Source organism: Grampus griseus (genome assembly GCF_964374135.1).
Source record: "Grampus griseus genome assembly, chromosome: 3".
Taxonomy (NCBI): Eukaryota; Metazoa; Chordata; class Mammalia; order Artiodactyla; family Delphinidae; genus Grampus; species Grampus griseus.
The window spans coordinates 146,044,634-146,063,881 of NC_139019.1; the positions used below are offsets into that span (position 1 = coordinate 146,044,634).

At 35.5% G+C, this 19,248-nt stretch overlaps 1 protein-coding gene across 1 annotated transcript in view; it reads left to right on the forward strand.

The window, feature by feature from the left end:
* RANBP17 (RAN binding protein 17) overlaps positions 1-19,248 on the forward strand; it is a 316,096-nt gene that overhangs the window by 220,290 nt on the left and 76,558 nt on the right. Inside the window, exons 16-19 of the mRNA XM_082650901.1 lie at positions 679-752; positions 1,774-1,856; positions 10,708-10,790; positions 10,882-10,990. Of these exons, the coding sequence (XP_082507027.1) occupies positions 679-752; positions 1,774-1,856; positions 10,708-10,790; positions 10,882-10,990 (349 nt within the window). The remainder of the gene's footprint in view (positions 1-678; positions 753-1,773; positions 1,857-10,707; positions 10,791-10,881; positions 10,991-19,248) is intronic.

Below are 19,248 nucleotides of genomic sequence, written 5' to 3' on the forward strand. Positions count from 1 at the left end.
GAACTGAAATGTTACACCCCAAACTCTGCAACCATCACTCCCTAATGGGAAGCTTAGTGGATTCCCAGACCCTGATGTATTCAGCAGAGAATCCCTGAGCCTGGGATTTCAGTTTCAGCATGGAAAGTAAGACCTATCTGTATATTTGGGGGAGCTTATTGAGATACTTGAGGAGAATTTCTATAAATTCTTTAACTTCCTCTTATTTTTGAAATCCTTATTTTTATAGCTGCCTAACATAATCCTGAATTATTTGATGGCTTGCTAAAATCTGGAAGAGATGGAAATTTTTTAAATGTTGGAATCTTTTATTGAGGCACTCCACTTTCCAGCCCTTTACGTACATATACCTGCCTTTGAGAAAGGGGTGCCTTATTACCACTTTGAGAAAAAAAAAAGTTATGGGGTATGCTGGGAATAAAATGAGTATGTGAATGTGGGTTTATGTGGGTATGTATGTATTTCAAAATAAGGGAGGTGCTTCCTGGAAGAGAAAGAGGAGGGTAAATTTTTAAATTATAAAAATTTTTTAAAATTCTTAATTTGTTCTCCCCACTCGTTCCCTACATCACTGTGGATGCAACAATGCATTAAATCTTTACATTTGTTCAATTTGAATAGTCTTTTGAAAATATATGTTAATGATAAAGTTTTTAACAATTAAATGTTTTCATGCAGGTATATGCCCGTATGTCAGAAGTCTTAGGAATAACAGATGACAACCATGTTCTAGAAACATTCATGACGAAAATGTGAGTTCCTGCTTTGGTTCTTTGATTTTTCTGTTGTTGTATTGCTTTGCCCTTTTTACTGTGCTTAAATCTCTCCAGAAATATTAATTTTTAATAAGAGACTTTTTAAATTATGCTTTAATTCTTAGAACGGTAGCATTGTTCTTATCTGAAACTTAATTTCACGTATTTAAAATTCACCATTCAAAATATGTTCTTTGTCAAGATATCCGTACTACTGCAGTATGCAGTATCAAAACATGGTTTTGAAAAGTTTACAGACTTTGACTCTTCAGTTCAATTGGACTGCCTTTTTTAATTAAAAAGAAAATACTCAATTTTAAAGACCAACTCAAGAGATTATTGCAAATTGGAATCATTGAGAGAGATTTGGTTGCCTTCAGACAGGGCATTCATTGATTCCAGTAGAAACCTATGGCTATCAGAGACATATTCATGGAAACTGTCCTTAAATTATCCTTACAATATTAGCAAAATTAACTAGTTTCTGGTCATAGACATAACTTTGTACACTTAGCCTAAACTTCTATGCCTCCACTTGACATCTTTCTTCATCTGTGTAACAGATAGGTAGCACTGCCTTACTTGCAGAGAACAAAGCTAGATAAACAATCATGATCATAGGAAGTGAGTTTTGGAACCACAAGTTTGATGGTTCACTTCTTCGCAGTAACTGTGAGTCTCTATTTGACTTCCTTTGTAACTCCTGTTGTCACTCCCTACTATGTTTATTTTGGATACAAACTTAATGTTTCTTCTCTGAAACATTTAGGCAACTTTTTAATTTACAAAACTAAATTTATAGAATAATACACCATTTGGAGAGCAGTGTTCATTGCTTGTATATAATTTTGAATATACTATGAAAAGAATAGAAAATGTTCCATTGATATTTAAACCCACTTTATGAGATATTTGTGATTTAGGTCATTTAACTGACATGAGTGTATGTGTATTTCCATGTTCTCCCTACACAAACAAATACCTTCATTATAATTAAAAACTTTTTTTTCATATTTAGTGTTACAAACCTTAAATACTGGGGAAGATGTGAGCCTGTCATTTCAAGGACTCTTCAGTTCCTAAATGACCTTTCTGTTGGATATCCTTTTTACTATATCTGATAATGTACATAAACAACCTAACAAGTGCATTCTGTTGGCCAGGTATTTTCCTTATTTATAATTTTTCAAGTGTTTTTTAAATTTTTTTAATAAAAAGCCTTTCATTTAGCCTTATCTGTAAATGCATAATTTTGAAAGATTTATATTAGCTATATAATGTGAAAATTTTATTCAGAGTCACAATTGAATTTATATGGATATATAGATTTCTAACTAGTTAAAGTTAATGTTTATACCCATCCAGGCTTATAAATGGATATATAAGAAAGTATGCAAACCACATATGTTTTAATCCGTAATTTTTCATAATTGTCAGGACGTTCTTGTTTTAAAAAAACATGTAACTAATTTTAAGAAAGTCAAAATGTTCCAAAAATATTATTTTATAAAAACTGAATTCCTAAGAATCAGTATTTCTTCAGTGTTCTTCAGTTGAAACAAATATTATTTTCACTAGTTAAGAGGCACAAAGGAGTAATAGAAAGGGAATTACAAGATTTTTGACCTCTTCTTTGATTATTTCCTCTACCAAATCAACATCTTATTTGCTCTAAAATAAGATTTCCCATTACACATTAAATGTTTAGATTTCTCTTTAGCAGATTTTTAAAATCTAAAACCAGAATCATCCTTTCTTATTAGATTATAGTTGATACTATTATAATGTTTCTACCAATGCGAGAGAAGTATGTCGATTGTCTTTTATATGTTAGCTATCAAATATGTAGGAGTTGTGAAAAATAAGTGTTGGTTTAGTTAACCACTAAGATTAGCTGATATTTTAGCATGAGGACAGCATTCTGAAAATGGGTGGCATTGGATGGAAATCTTTAATGTAGGTTCACTCCAGGAATATGTTTATATTAGTTAAGTTTAAAATTGTGTTCCTTGGCAAACCATAAAAGATTTCCAAAGTATTAGACACCCACTTTTGTGCTGGAATTTAATATGCAACTTTTTATTGGAAAATAATCGTCCTTGTCTGGCAAAATCCACCATGCAATATTTCTGTTAGTAGGTATAATGCAATAAAGACAGGGAGGGCTATTTATCACTACAAATTTTGAGGATTTCAGGATTCTTTTTATTATTTTAATATATTTCTTTGATATTAAATCAGAAAAATGATAAATTACACCTGTCCAGGCTGTTTTTCCTTTTTACTGGAAAGTGATGTACAACCCAATTCCAGTGGTCATTTTGGCTTTTTAAGATATGTATTTTTTCTTATTAAAAAAAAAACTCAACCTGTATTTTTTTTTAATAATAATGCTGAAATACTCTTTATTTCTAACATATGAAGTGGTTTATAAGTACTTCTTAGTATTGCAAACTCTGGCCTTTTCACGATGTATTACTTTGAGAACATATTATCTGGAAAGAAGCCTATATTATTTTATAGCACATATCTATGTTTAGATTTCCCCTATTTTTTAGGTTGAAATTGAAATCTAATATAAAATTAATTTGATTTGTATTGTTTTTTGTATGATTTACATAATGCCTAATTTATTTGTATCTGCTATTAAAGATCCTTTCCTATCACTTATACCTTTTATATATTCTTTAATCCTGAGATTATAACCATTATCTTACAAGTCACTTACTGCTTTTGAGCACTCCTTTTTTGAAGTTAATAAAAGAATCGTATTTTCAGAAAGCTTATTAGATAAAAGTTTAATAGCTTGCGTTTTAAACCAAGGGATAGGCATAATTTCAACTTGGGTACATTGATTTATATTTTTAAACAATTATTTCAGGTTTGCATATTTAGAAATATATATTAACTCAATTTGATTTCACTGCTCAGTTATTTGAATTATAAATCATTATGTCCCTTCTAGCTGATCAGTCATGAAATATCTTTGAATTCATTTACATAATGGAATATGTGAGTGGTGTATCTATTTCAGTGCAGTTGCTGGTTACTTAATGCATGTTTTGTTGTTTCTAATCGATTTCTTTATTGTAATGTGTTTTTAAATCCTGATTTTAAAGCAATACATTATTTCTGTGTTAAAAATAAGGTGACACTCTTCAGCAATAGAAACAGTTATGCAAGATAAAAATCATCACCTTTTGGCCTCTATAAATGGAAGTCTGTTTATATAGTAATATTCAAAATATTTATATTTAAAATACTAGTAACAAATAAATGAAAAGCATGTTATCTTACTATAAAATTTTTAAATGTTCCTTATTACTTTTATAATGCATGTCTTCAAATACTTATTTTTTTGTTTGTTCTATTTTTATCTTCTTCAGAGTGAATCTTACTCATTATTTATGGTCCTCACAGCCCTTCTCTGAACTTTGGTGGTCTTGTATCTGACTGGTTGTTTGGAAATTGAAATCACAAAAGATCCTCATTTATGAGAAGTGCTAAAAAGCCTTGTGTTTACTTGCCTAAGGCAGAGTAACCTGGAATGGTAACCTGGCCCTGATGGTTACTGTCTCAAACCTTAGTGATAATCAGAATCACTGGAGTTCTTGTTAAGATACAAATTCCTGGACCCCACCCCCACCCCCAGAGTTTCTGTTTTAGGAGGGGTCAGACTGAGGCCTGAGAATTTGCATTTTCATCAACTCCAGGTGATGCTGGTGGCTCAAGGACCATACTTTGAGGACTTCTGCCTTAAGTTAATCAGAAAATAGAACTGAATGTCCTAAACAGAAAAGTCGGGTATTTCTCCTACAAGCTCTTCTCTAAGGGAATTTGTCTTCACTTGGAAAAGGCAGACTTGATGTTTTTAGAAATAGTCTAGTTTTCCAAAGAATAATGTGTGTGAGGAGGATACCATTATGTTAAGTCCTCAGATTTTAACTGGAAAGCCCTTGTTGCATTCACCCCAAGGTTTCTGTTGGTAAATTTGAAGCTTTCTAAACTGGCAAGATTATTGTAATTTTAAAATCTAGTGGCCTTTTTGAGAGAAAGTTTGTTTTCCCGACAGATTCATTACATGTGGCATATATGATACACTTAGCAAGCATATCTAGTAACTTTTTAATGTACTTTTTAAATTTCCAAGACTAAATTTCAAGAATTCCAGATTCTAAATAGCTTTCTCTAACAGGCACAGAGTTGAAATGACTCTGTCCTGGGGCAGCCCTCCACAGTTAGGTTTAATACCTGGGGATCTTTTTCCTGCTTTGAAATGATTTCCAGTCATAAATTCTAGTTTCTATCTAATTGGGAAAGGAGTAAGATTGTTTAAGTGATTAGGACAAGGAAGCTGCCAGGAAAACTGGAGCAAGAATAAGGGTCATACGGAGCTATCAAATAAACTTACTTATTTTACATGCTGAGAAAGAGGGAGGGAAGTGTCACATTTCATCCAAAATTCTGTTTGTTTATTAATCATTATTTTAAATTTTTCTTCCTTTGAAAAATAATTGATCAACATTTCTACTGCAATTCATTGTTTACTAAAATTTATAGCATTTACATGTCTCTGGGTTTCAGATAGATAACAATGAGAAAGGAAATTTCATTTTCTGTTAGGCCCTCTGTTGGTAGCTGCCCTTATTACATCATCCTCAAAGGTCTGAGAAAACCCACAATATCTTTAGCTTTTAAAAAACAGACCCCATTAAAGGGTTCTACATAAATTCATGAATTTATCCAAACTCACTTTACCCTATTGATAATGTTAACTTAAACAATTCTTAGAATTAATAACTTCATCATGTTATTGCAAGACCACATACATAATTCACGGGTCCCAGTACGAAGTGAAAATGTGGGGTGCCTTGTTCATAAATGATTAAGAATTTCAAGTCCTCATCAGCAGAGCATTGAACCAAGCAGAGGCCTTTATAAGCAGAGGCCCCTGTACAAGTGCATAGTCTGGACGCCCATGAAGCTGGCTCAGGTTATCTGTTAAAGAAAGAATTGCTTCCATTTGGCTTCAGACTAACTCTCTAAGACTGGGACTATCTCCCATAGTTCCTGTACACCAGGATTTGGTGAATCCTGAATGAGGTGGAGGATCAGGAAAGACTAAAGGATGAAAGATGAAACAAGGGTCTAGAATGAAATAAGGGTGAAGGATGGAAGTAAACTTGGGTATGTCTGTTACAGGAAATATTTAGTAATAAACCATAGTAATTCTGCTTTTGTGAAACAGTATTAAAATGTATTGCTTTATTTCAGCGAATATCACCATCTCCAGATGGTTTTCAGAATGTTAAATAAAACTAGTTTCAGCAACATACCTCAGGCATACTTCTATTAACATTTCTCATCAAAAGAAATGTTGATTTATTTCTTTGTTTGCTGTCTCTATCATCTTTGGAAAAGTCATCTCGTAATTTATCTGCTCTATTTGTTTGTTTTTGTGCTGGCATCAAGGGTGAGAATCTGCTACTCCTCTTCTGTAGCCCACTTATGCAGGCCTTCTCTCAGTTCTTTATATATTCTTGCTTCACAGGATTGCCTTCCTCGAGTATTGTTTTGATCTGATCATTTTTCTTCCCAAAAGCCCAGAGTCACTTCCACTTGCTTCTTGGGTCAAAGTAAAATTATCGATTTAAGCTTGAGTTCTTTAATGGTACTTGACTTATTGAGTTCCCATAACTAATTTCCTGATCTACCACTCAACCACAATTTGTGCTTTATACTTGGGCCAAGGAAATTTATTTTTGCCTTCCCCTTGACACCCTTCATTATCTTTCACTGAATTACCACGTGTGCTGTTCTCTTCATTTGATCCATTGTAACTCACTTAGGTCTCTTTTAATTTTCAGGTTTAGCTAAAAACTTGGTAGAGCCATCCTGAAGTAGTTATAATCCTTAGTCACTATGTTAACTGAAAGAACATGAATGAGTCATTTAATTTCTCTGAGACTCAGTTTCTTCATCTGTAGAAAGGGAATATTACCTATCGTAGGATTTTGTAAGGATTAGATAAGATAGTAAATACATAACAATATATCTATGTCATCTTACAATAATAAAGCACCTGGTTCTACTGATCCAGTCACATAGTAGGTGCTACTAAATACTTCATTTTCATTCCTTTTCTTTTTCTTAATGTTCTTGGACACCTAGTTCTTATCTATATTTCTGGTGATGAATATAATATAGCCTAGTATTGGCTAGTCCTCTCTCCTATTAAGTTGTAAATTATTAGGGATTAGGACTCTTGTTTCCTTTCTCTATAGTTTCAAAACTTCATCACATAGCAGGCCTTTTGAACATACTGTTACCTCTCCTACTGAGATACTAAACCTTAACTCTTAGTCCTTATAAGTAGTTATTAGTATCCCTTAAGATGTTTCATTTTGGTTATACCTGTTTGGATTTTTTTAGTCTAGTAGAGTTCATGAGCATAATTCTACTTTTGAAATAACTAAACTAATATTTCAGTAATTATACTATATACCTACAGTATATTTATACTATATTACCTACAGTAATTTCCAACAGGTAATTTTCTTATCTGTGAACTTTCTTCTATCATCAGGATCTAATTCTATCTGTAATATTTGTAAATACGTATGGCTTTTACATAATTGCCTAGGTCAATACCATTATCCACCCTCTTGTGCTTAGTGAATATCATGCATCTAATATACTACTTCTTTGATTCTAAAACAAATTTTGTCACATTTTAACACTTCTGTAAATAAAATGTTTTATAGTTGATGATACTTTAAAATACCTTTTCTTTCATAGTAGCTCATATAATACGAATGTTTTTTTTATAATCAGTGGTGTTTTAGGATTGATGAAGTATGGTGTTGCTCAGTAAAGACTTGATAGCATGAATTGAAGTCATACTTGGTGCTCCTGTGCCCCTTAGCTGCTGAAGTGTGTGGTACCTGTAACTTAAGAAACCAAGGCATTCTCAATTTGGTTATCCTTCTTTACAAAGGATACAGATTTTCAAAATTTTGACCATCTCTAAGATACACCATTCTTTCAACTTTTTCTTGCCTTTCTCCATTTGTCATGCTAACTATCAGTAAGGCCATCTTCACCTTTGTCAGTGGTTTCATAACAACATGGTTATAGACAGAAATTTTATGAGCATTTTGTTTGTAAGTTAGTATCAGCCAGGTTATGGAGTTTGCTCAGTCCTGGATGTGATGAAGGCTCACTAATGAGTTGATGCCTCCTAAAAGAACAGTTTCCCTGTCGCTTCTAGGACCTAGTTCCAGTTTCAGTTGTATCTCAAGAAGCTAGTGATCTCTGTAGAATCATGTGGCATCTTTAAAATTAAATGGATATGAGATAGCCTAGTGAAAAGAGCTTATACTTTCAAGTCACACAGACCTTTGAACTTTGGATTTGAATCTTGGCTCTACCATTTATAAGTTCCATGTGAGACCTTTATTAAGTTCTCTAACTCTACTGGACTTCTACTACTGTTGTTACTGTTAACCACCATTACCACGTGTACTGTTATAAACTGTTGTCAGCAGGCCTCTGAAATCTAACCTAGTACTGCCACCCGACTAAAATGGTGCAACTTACAAGAACCCTTGTCTCTTAGAGAAGAATGAAGATTATAATGATGATGTATCTATTTACCTTTTTAAAAAAAATTATAGATCCTCTTAAGGACCATAACTAGCTTTGAATTGAATTCCTATAGGGGAATATAAATATTCAGATGAACGCTCATTTTTTTCTTTATTGAAAAAGTTTAAAAATTCACTCTTAACCTTTTTTTTTTTTCTTTAGAAGGTAATTAAAAGGCCGTGAGGCTGGCCTTGGTACAAAGTGCACAGATGCAGTTCTGCAGAAAGTGTGTCTTTGGCATATGAGATTCTTCCTGTGAATGTTCTGTTTATTGCTACCATAAATATTCTGTTGTCAAAACATGACTTGCTGTTTATTAGCAACACTGACAGGAAGATTCCTATTAATGGCAGCATTCTTATTACCCATAGACCCTGTCACTTTCAACTTCGCAATTGTAAGAGAATTGTATTTGGTAATTACTTAAGATATTTCTTAGCTTATTGATCGCCACCCCTGTTTAACCGAGTGAAGTTTGAGTGGCAGTTCCTCTACTCAGTGATTTACACTGGAAAAAATCATCAAATCTGCATCTTTGTAAGCAGGGAAAGACTTGCTACCTATCAGCCCTGATCTTGTTTCAACCTTCCAGAAACACATAGTGCATCGAGCACCCGCTGAGAGCGATGTGCTGAGGAAAATGCATACATGCGGCCACTGCCCTTAGAAAGTTTACAGTGTAATATACAGATAAGCAAACTATACAGTTGCTTAATATGCAACTGGAATGGGTTGCCTTAGAGTCAGAGGGGCTTGAGTGTAAATCATCCTAATTGCCTGTCTTTTGGTAAGTTTTATTTCATTGTTTGAGTTTGTTTCCTCATTTGAAAAATAGAATCTATCTCATGGGATTGTGAGAATTAACCTTGCAAGTAGTAAGCATTCTGTAAAGGTTCATTCTCTGCTTCTTTGTATTTTCTCTCTAATTTACATTTAGCAAAGACATTTGCATCATCTGATCCTTACAACAGCCCTCACAACCCAAGATAGCTTGGGTATATCCTCATTTGTTGAAGAGGAAAACTAAGGCTAAGAATCGCTGAGTATAGTACTCAGACTGTCATCCTGCTGATTGAATGGTGTAGTCAAGCTGAAAGCCCAGGTTTCCTAACTTTCGTTCCAGTGCATTTTCTACTCTTTTACACCCACACCTGAGTGCCTAAAATTTTAAATTAGGCTAATCAGCCCCACTGTACAGAGTTAATATACATCTGCATTTGGGAATGATGTGAAGGAAAAGAGCCAGTGTTTTCATTGGGACATAAATGGAACCATGTAAGATTATTACGGCTTGAAGAAAGGTGTGAGTAAGTATGTAGGGAATGCCCAAGAGGTGCCCTAGCTAGAGTAGGAGACACATGACTAGAAAACACTTAGGGTAAACCCTAAGTAAGAGGAGAGGGTGTCTGTGTCCTGAATAGATGTTCTTAGAACCCACTTCAGCCCTTCTTTGATGATGGCATTAAACAGAAATTATTTAGGCTTTGTGATCATGTTTGTGACTTTTCAACTCTCTTCTCATTCTGAGTTGAACTGTTCAGGTGATAATGTGGTACAGTAGAAAGAACACAGCCTTTGTAATCAAACCTCAGGTCAAATGTCAGCACTCTCAGTCCACAGATGTATAATCTTGGGCAAGTAACTTAATTTCTCTGAGCTTCTGTTTTCTTATCCACAGATTAGACATAATAAGTAATATTTAACAATGTAATTATGAAGATTTGGTGGGTTAACAAATATAAAATGCCTTACACCTAGTAGGCACTTGAGAAATATGAGGTCCTTTAAACCTGGCCTTCAATACTTGAGGACATACAATCTGCTACATCCTCCTAATTGTATTCTGATTTTCTTCATCTAAAGCAGAACTTCCTTAGATTTCTACTAACTGAGCTCATGTTTCTTAGAATTGAATAATTTTCTCTTTCTTGATAGCCTATTATGGGTCTTTCATAATTATTTTTTATGAAATAATATTAAGTGAAAAGAAGTTCCATGTTACACCCAAAATGTAAAAAGGGTCAGTTTTAATTTTCCACTCTCAAGGCTTTAATAGTAAAAAACTTTTTGTCTTAATTATAAAAGTCATTCTCCCTTGCCATAACTAGAAAATGTATAAGATAGGAAAAGTAATTGCACTGGTTAATAATGGATTATCATTCTTAACAGAATGGAAGGCATTTCTATAGGAATAATACTCTTTAGAAAAAAATATTTATTCTTCATAAATAGAAACTGATGCCATTATAGTTCAGTGTTATTTTGTGATCTATTACTTATTGATGAGACAATTGTATTTCCCCAGATTCCTTAACTTCTATTACCTATATCCTTTTAAAAAAACTTGTGAAGATAGATGCCGTGAAATTCATGTTAAAAAATCACACGGTGAGTCTTATTTCCTTTAATTAATGACTAGAGTTTTCCGGGTAGTTTAGGTAAAGCTTAGTAACTTTGGATGCTCTCTTGCTTTCATCAGAGTGAACACTTCCCCTTTCTTGGCATCAGTGACAGTTACAGTCTCAGTGACTTCAGGTGCCGAACAACCTTCTACACAGCCCTCACTCGTCTTCTGATGGTAGATCTAGGTAAGGTTAAGAATTTAAGCTTAATTAATAAGGGGTCAACAGTATACTTGTGTGAATAAAGAAGTGTCGTATTTGTGAGTACCACATTTAACTTATTGGAATTTGCCATCTTTGACAGTTTTCTACAACTTTCCGAGATTTGAGCATTCACTTGTTAGCATCAGAGCCAAAAGGCAAATTTTTGTATATAAGGTGGTATTTTTCACTTCAAATAGTACTTGTATTAACTCTTTACTTCAAAACTGATTTTCTGGGTATCCTTTGATCCATTAATTTTACTGCTACAAAATCAAAGAATAATCGTAAATACAGAAAACCTTTATAAACAAGGATTTTCTTTGTAATGGCATTTAATCTAGAAAAAAAAATGGCAATGGTGTAAATGTCCAACAACAGGGAATTATAAAATTATGGCATATCTACTTACTTGATGGGATAGTCTGTAGTCATTAAAAATTATGGCTTGAAGACAAAGTAATACATGAAGTTTTATGATATAATATTAAGCAAAAACGTAAGGTATTGAACTGTGCAAATGATTATGAGCATGCCCACTGGGAGGGAAAAAACAGTGCGTCAAAAAAAAAGCTCAAATGAAATTCTTCAAAAATGTTAAATGTTGTCTTTGAGTAGTGCACTATAGGTGACTTTTCCTCATTTCTGGTTATTTGAAATTTTCCTGACTGTATTACTTTTCTAATGGGAAAAATTAACTTGTTTTTGTTTCATTGAAAAGCTGAAGTTAGCCAGAAGTGTCCACAGGTAGATAGCGAGCTACCTTAAGATGGGCACTTAGGCCTCTCTGTGTTGAGCACGTTATTCTGAATTCCCATTTTCCCCCATGTTTGGATACTGCAGGTTAAATTAATCGGTTTATAGACATATGAGAGAATTCAATCAATGACGATATGATATCATCCTTAGAAAATGTAAGACTGATGATACTTTTTCTTCCTTTCTCTTGCAATGTATTAACTGATCTGTCAACTTAAACATGAATTTTTTTTAAACATGATCATACATAAGGAAAAGGGATAAATAATTTCATTTTGTATGTAAAAGGCATTGACCCTTGTAATGGAAAGGTGACTAAACCCTTCTCTGCTCCATATGTATGTTATTTTCATGCATTTCAACAGAATAAATTACCAGAAAGACAAACAGCCAAAAGTTGTGAAAAATACAACAAGAATGACTAAGGAGCTTAGTGGGATTGATTTCTAAAGAAAGATTAAAAGAACCATGTATGTAAAACTTGGCCAAGTGACAAGTAGGGCTTGAGGCAAAGAAAACTGTCTATAAATATTTGAAGAGTATAAACCAGGCATGCAAAACCCAATCATCTGCTACCTTAGGCAAATGGAGGATCTGAGTGACAGCTTTGCATGCTGCACACTGGCCTGTATTACCTCTCAGCTGCTGCCTTGGAGAGCAGAAGAGCAGCCCAGACTCTTTGTCATCGTCCTCCATAATCATTTAGAGAGCACCCTGTGCTGAGGTCTGAGGGCAAGACAAAGACCAGTCAGGCATACTGGCCCCTGCCCTCAAGGAGCTAGCCTTCTTGCTTTCCCTGTTGTCCAAGCATTAAAGGAGATAGTAACACCCTTGTCTAGACTTAATTTGTTTCCTAAGCCTTAAAAATGCTCTTTTAATGACCTGTCAAACAGAATGAAAGAAGCAGGGAGACCAAAGTTAAACAGAACTAGCTAAAGGAAATTTCCTAGAAGGAGGTTCATGTCACGCACATCTTCAGGACCTGGAAATGGAATGAGTCAAGATCCTTTTTTGTACGGCCGTTATGGACAAAAGAACCCCTCATAAATCTGTGGTAGCTTAAACAACAGGATAGCACTGTCAGTATTCACAGCACTGCTGCGCTTATCTTTGCATTGATAATTGATAGTCATGATGATGCCCAGAAAGACCCTGCATTGCACGCTGCCTTTTTGAAGACTACATTTATTTAGTATTGCTTAATGCAAACTGTGAGGTATGAGAAAACTGAAGTACAAATATATACTTGAATAATAGGGTCTTATTAGGTTTCACACGATTGGATTCCTTTGAAATATTTAACCCAAGGACATATAAAGTATAAATTGAAATTTTTTGGTTCAGAGGGTTTTTTTAAAGGTAAACATCTGTTTACACTGAAAGCAGTTTTTAGATACCTTGGGGAAAAGGAAAGACAGGCTGTGTGGGAGTACCTGGTACATGGTAGATGCTCAATGTAAGTAAATCGAATCTGGGAATAGATAAAATGAAAAACAATAGCAGCTACACTCATGGAACTTGTACATAGTTTGAAAAGAAACTTTTTTATTTATTAGTGTTTTTCACTTTTAAAAATAATTAAACGTGTATGACAAGCATCAAGTGATGATTTGTGGTATATATTATCAGAGAGCTTCCTTCCCCTGTTACAAACCAGAGTTGCTCTTCTTCCCAAAATATGTTGAGCTCCTTTAGGGTATAGACTTTGCCTTCTTCATATTTTCTAGTACCAATCTCAGTATCTCTACATTGTTCGTGCTCAGTTAGTATTTGGCGAATGAATGACACACAAGTATACTGTAACCAGAATGCCATAATCATGGCTCCTGAAATCAGCTCAGCCTGCTGTGTTGTCTCTGGGAGTAGTTTGATCATTGGGCTCTCCAAGACAAAACAAACCAAGTGGCTGATTACTTTCGCAAGTGATTAGCTACACTTGGACACTCTTGTGCTCGATTAGTCACTTGTTGCTCTCTGTTCAAGTTATTACTTTACAGACAATCATTTGTTGAGTGCTGCTGAACACAGTTTTATTATTTGAAGCCTTGTCTCACAAACTAGATTGACTGGATGTTGCTGTCAGAATTCCTATATAGATGGCTCTGTACTTTTCTATTGGGTGTTGACTGTCATGGAAACAAGGAAAGAAGAGGTAGTGATGTCAAAAGAAGCACAGATCCATGTATTAAGTGAGAGAAATACTAGATCATGAGAATTCTTCTCAAATTAAACAGAAAAATTTCAAGAGGAACTTTTTATATCAGTGATTTTTGGGGGGGGGGTAAGAATCACATAGAAAAAACGCCTAACCAACCTGCTTGCAAAGCATTGGATGTGATTCTTAGATTGAAATATAAAGCATATTCTAATTGAATCCTACAAAAGAAATTGAATATGCTTTGTGTATAAGCCCTGCAATTGGAGTGATTAAAAAAGGTGAAGAAATTGGGTGTCACATTAATTGATATTTACTTTGAAATGCATTTTGGTTTCTATTCAATAATTTGTACTTTGTATGAATTTAATTAGGGGCTATGTGCCCCAGGTTGTATTTCAGATTAAAATGGGGGGGAGGGTGTTGACAATAAACAGTTGTACCACTTTATCAAATTGCTCCTTGGCTAAACTAGACGAAATGTTCACTTGTATAAAGAACAGAATTGAAAGCATTTCATCGTCAGAATGATGATGTTTCATGTTGGCCATGTATTTTAAGAAATTATAAAAATTAATGCAGGGCTTCCCTGGTGGCGCAGTAGTTAAGAATCCACCTGCCAATGCAGGGGCCACGGGTTCGAGCCCTGGTCCGGGGAGATCCCACATGCCGCGGAGCAGCTAAGGCCGTGCGCGACAACTACTGAGCCTGCGCTGTAGAGCCCGCGAGCCACAACTACTGAAGCCCACGTGCCTACAGCCCATGCTCTGCAGCAAGAGAAGCCACCGCAATGAGAAGCCCGCGCACCGCAACGAAGAGCAGCCCCCGCTCACCGCAACTAGAGAAGAGCCTGCACGCAGAAACAAAGACCCAACGCAGCCAAAAATAAAAATAAATAAATAAATTTTTTAAAAAAGAGAGAGAGTGAAAGAAAAAAAATTAATGCAAAAAACTCCCTTCATGAGATAGCATACATACAGGAGAAAATAGTAACTGACCAAGAATCACTTAAAGTTCCCAAGGTTATTTTTAAGTTAACTTTGTCAATCTAATAAACTAAAGGAAAGATAATATTACCCAAGTCAGTAAATGGCGAACCTCCAGGGAGCTGCTCAGTGTAAAATACTTGAATAAATAAAAACCTTCTATTTTGTTTAATTTGAATGGAGGTGAATTCAGTTGACAAATATTGCAGAGGGGAAGTGTGGGAAAGAGATACAACAAAGGATTTTGTTTTGTAGAGAACTAAATATTGTTAGTTGCAAATTAAGTTTTTAGCAACCACAGATTTAGAATTGCTCGGTGTCATAGTTTATTTTCCTTGGACATTTTATGATTGCACCTTATCTTGAACTACTCAGATGAGAAGCATGTTGATGGGATCTGAGTAGTACCTTCCTCAGATATTCAAACTCTAACAAGCAGTCATACTTTTAATGATCACGGGGATACTAATATTAAAATGGTGTTTATAGACATTAAGAGAGAGTTCTCTCTTTAGGGATGAAGGTAGCATAGTATCCATCTACCTTTGTGGCTTATAATTGGTAATTGGCACCTGAAGATATCTAGCTTAAATTTGAAAAATCTTAAATAGCAAGTAAATGACTTGAATAAAAAGGGAAGAGTATTCTAGAAATAGCTACTAAAGATAGAAGTAAAAATGTACTGAGGAAAGAAACTTTTCCTTTTCTTTATTAATAATAACGTTTGTTTACAAAGTTATAGTTTGCAGACCACTTTGACATACATTTTCCTATTTGATCTTCAGGACAGCCCACATGAAATAGGTATTATTGCATTGTTTATCTGTTAGAAAAGTGAGGTACAGAGAGATTAGATGACTTGCCCAAGGTCAGTCATATAACTTGTAGCCCTCTGACCACATATTCTCATTCACTTTTGCTAAACTGTTACTTTGCCTTTCACATTCTCAGTCAATTAGGCAGTGTAACTTTTTCTTCTTCATTTTTATTTGAACTATTTGGACTGAATGATTGATTTGAGGTTCGGGGGCAGTGAGAAGAAGGGAGAAGGGATTACTTTCCAAACTTCTATCAAACAGATAAGATTCATGTTTATTATTTGTATATTACATTTCTGTGGTCAGTGAAAGTCAAATGTAGTTTTTGAAATTTGTTCTTATGTCTAATAATTGGCTAAAGCTTATTTCTTCTCATGGAAAAAATAACACAGAGGTAGATATCCCAGGAGGATTTAGAAAGTGAGAAGCTTGCTCAGAAATAGCTGATGTTCTGATAAATAGGAAGAATACATCAATGTATCACCTGTGTCCATGACTTGGCACAGATTATCTGGAAAATAGACATTTGGTGGGAGGAGGGGAAGTGGGCAATAGGGGTTAAAAAGCAGCTGGAAATACTTAGAATCTATAATGAGATAATTAAGACTAATTAGCTGGCCCTGTAGGCAGAAAGCAGCCCATTAAGTCCAGATCCAGTGTTAATAACTCACCTGGTTTTGAGGGTAGAGAGTCCAGAGCACCCCCAGGAATGAGATGCTTCAGGGATGAAACTTTGAGGATAGGTTTGCTAGAAAAAGAGTGAGTAGTCTGCAGTAGGCAGTGTATTTTTCTTTTGGGAACTAAAATAAACATTCTGGTTCCCTAGGGAGAGGAATTAAAGGGTGCCTCAGTTTTCTCATCTGTTAAATGGAGATATCTACTTTGAAGAGCTGTCATGTGGCTTAAATACGATAAACATATGTGAAAGGGCCTGGAACAATTCCTTTCACAAAACAAGTACTCAGTGTGTGTTAATCATGACAGATATTTTATTAAATGCACTGTTAGGGGCACTGACTGACACTGGGTCCTCAAAATGAGGCAAATCCAATACCCTTTATGCAGCTACTCTACCTTTAGAACTTGGGCTATTATTTTCCTATAGAAGCAAGAGCTGATGACACTTCCTGACTGATACTAAAACATCTTGCCCTGCCCAAAACCATAAGTTATTTCAAAGCCAGCTAAAACTCCTAGGCAGTTTAGAGGGAAACTGAAATGAAAACCAAATTTGGGCCCAAGTTAAATCTAGCTATGCACACTTATCAAGCCTTTTTCTAATAGAACTTTATTTATTTTTATTTTTGGCTGCGTTGGGTCTTTGTTGCTGAGCTTGGGCTTTCTCTACTTGCGGCGAGCGGGGGCTACTCTTTGTTGCGGTGCGCAGGCTTCTCATTGTGGTGGCTTCTCTTGTTGCAGAGCACAGGCTCCGGATGCGCAGGCTCAGCGGCCATGGCTCACGGGCCCAGCCACACCACGGCATGTGGGATCTTCCCGGACCAGGGCTCGAACCCGTGTCCCCTGCATTAGCAGGTGGATTCTTAACCACTGCACCACCAGGGAAGCCCCTCTAATAGAACTTTAGAAGTGCTATCCTAATAAAGTGCTCGGGAACAGCAGATGATATGGGCCTAGACCTGCAGAAGTCACTGGCTCTTACGAGATTACCCACTGGTACTTGGTTTTAAACGGGTTACAGTTGTCCCTCAGTATACACAGGGGCTTAGTTCCAGGACACCCCACCTCCCCATACCAAAAGTTGCATTTGCTCAAGTCCTTATGTAAAATGTCATAGTTTTGCAAATAACCTACACACATCCCTCCCGTATACTTTCAGTCATCTCTAGATTAATTATAATACCTAATACCATGTAAATGCTAGGTAAATAGTTGCCAGCCATGGCAGATTCAAGTTTTGCTTTTTGGAACTTCCTAGAATTTTTTTTCCTAAATATTTCTGGTCTCTGGTAGGTTGAATCTGAGGATGTGGAACTTATGGATATGGAGGGTCAGCTGTATTTTCTTCACTCACTGTCTGTGTATCTCCTTGTTTGCCTCTCCTCTTAATTCTCATTAAGAGCTTCATGGCAGTAGACCTGATCTTTATTGATGTATTAGTTTCCTATTACTATTTTAACAAATTACCACAAACTTAATGGCTTAAGTATTACAAATTTATTATTTTGTAATTCTGGAGGTCAGAAGTCCCAAATGGGTCTCATTGGGCTAAAATCAAGGTATTAGCAGGGCAGTGTTCCTTTCTGGAGGCTCTGAGGAAGAATCTGTTCGCTTGCCTTTTGCAACTTAGAGCTTACCTGCTTTCCTTGGCTCATGGCCCCCTTTTCCAAGATTGGTCAAATTCTTCTCATGCTGCCATCTCTGAGTTTCCCCTTCTGCTTCTCTCTAACACTTTCACAGACCTTGAGATTACATTGGACCCACCTTGATAACCCAGAATAATCTTCTATTTTTAAGTCAGTTGATTGCAACCTTAATTCTCCTTTGTCATATAACCTAGCATACTCACAGATTCCAAGGATTAGGATGTAGACATCTTTGGGGGGCCATTATTCGGCCTACTACGTTATTCAGCCTACTACATTATTCAGCCTACTACTACCTATCACTAATACCAAACTATTTCACACAATATATATCATACAATAATTCCTCAGTAACTGTTGGCTACCATCATTTATTACTACTTGCTTCTCCTTGGCCACTCCCCAAACCCCCCAGTAACCCAGCTGCAATTTGCATTTGAATTTGAAGAAATGAGAAATTGCACTGTTTACATTTAAGGGGGGGAGGTGGGAAGCAAACCCAGATTTTTGGTGGTGGTGGTTTTGTGGGGGTGGTGACTCTCTCATACCATAAAATTCATCCTGTGAAAGTGTATAATTCAGTGATATTTAGAATATTCACAGGGTGTGCAACCGTCACCATTATCTGATTCCATAATATGTTCATCACCCCAGAAAGAAAGCCTGTACCTTAAAGTAGTCGCTCATTACCCCTACCCCCAGCTCCTGGCAGCCACTAATCTACTATCTTCTCTATGGATTTGCCCATTCTAGACATTTAGTGTGAGTGGAATCATACAATATGTGACCTTTGTATCTGGCTTCTTTCATGTACCATAATGTTTTTGAGGCTTATCCATATTTTAGCATGCATCAGTACTTCATTCCGTTTTTTGGCTGACTAATATTCCATTGTACGGATATACCACATTTTGTTTATCCATTTATCAGTTGATGAACAGTTGGGTTGTTTCCACCTTTTGGCTATTATGATAATGGTGCTCTGAGCGTTCGTATGCTAAGTTTTTGTATGGACATATGCTTTCAGTTCTCTTGGGCATATACCTAGGAATAAAATTGCTGGGTCATGTGACAACTCTGTGTTTAACTTTTTGACTAACTACCAAACTGTTTTCCACAGTGGCTGCATCATATTATATTGGCTTCACCATTATACATTCCCACCAATCTAGATTTTAAGTTATACAAAATAACAAATGAA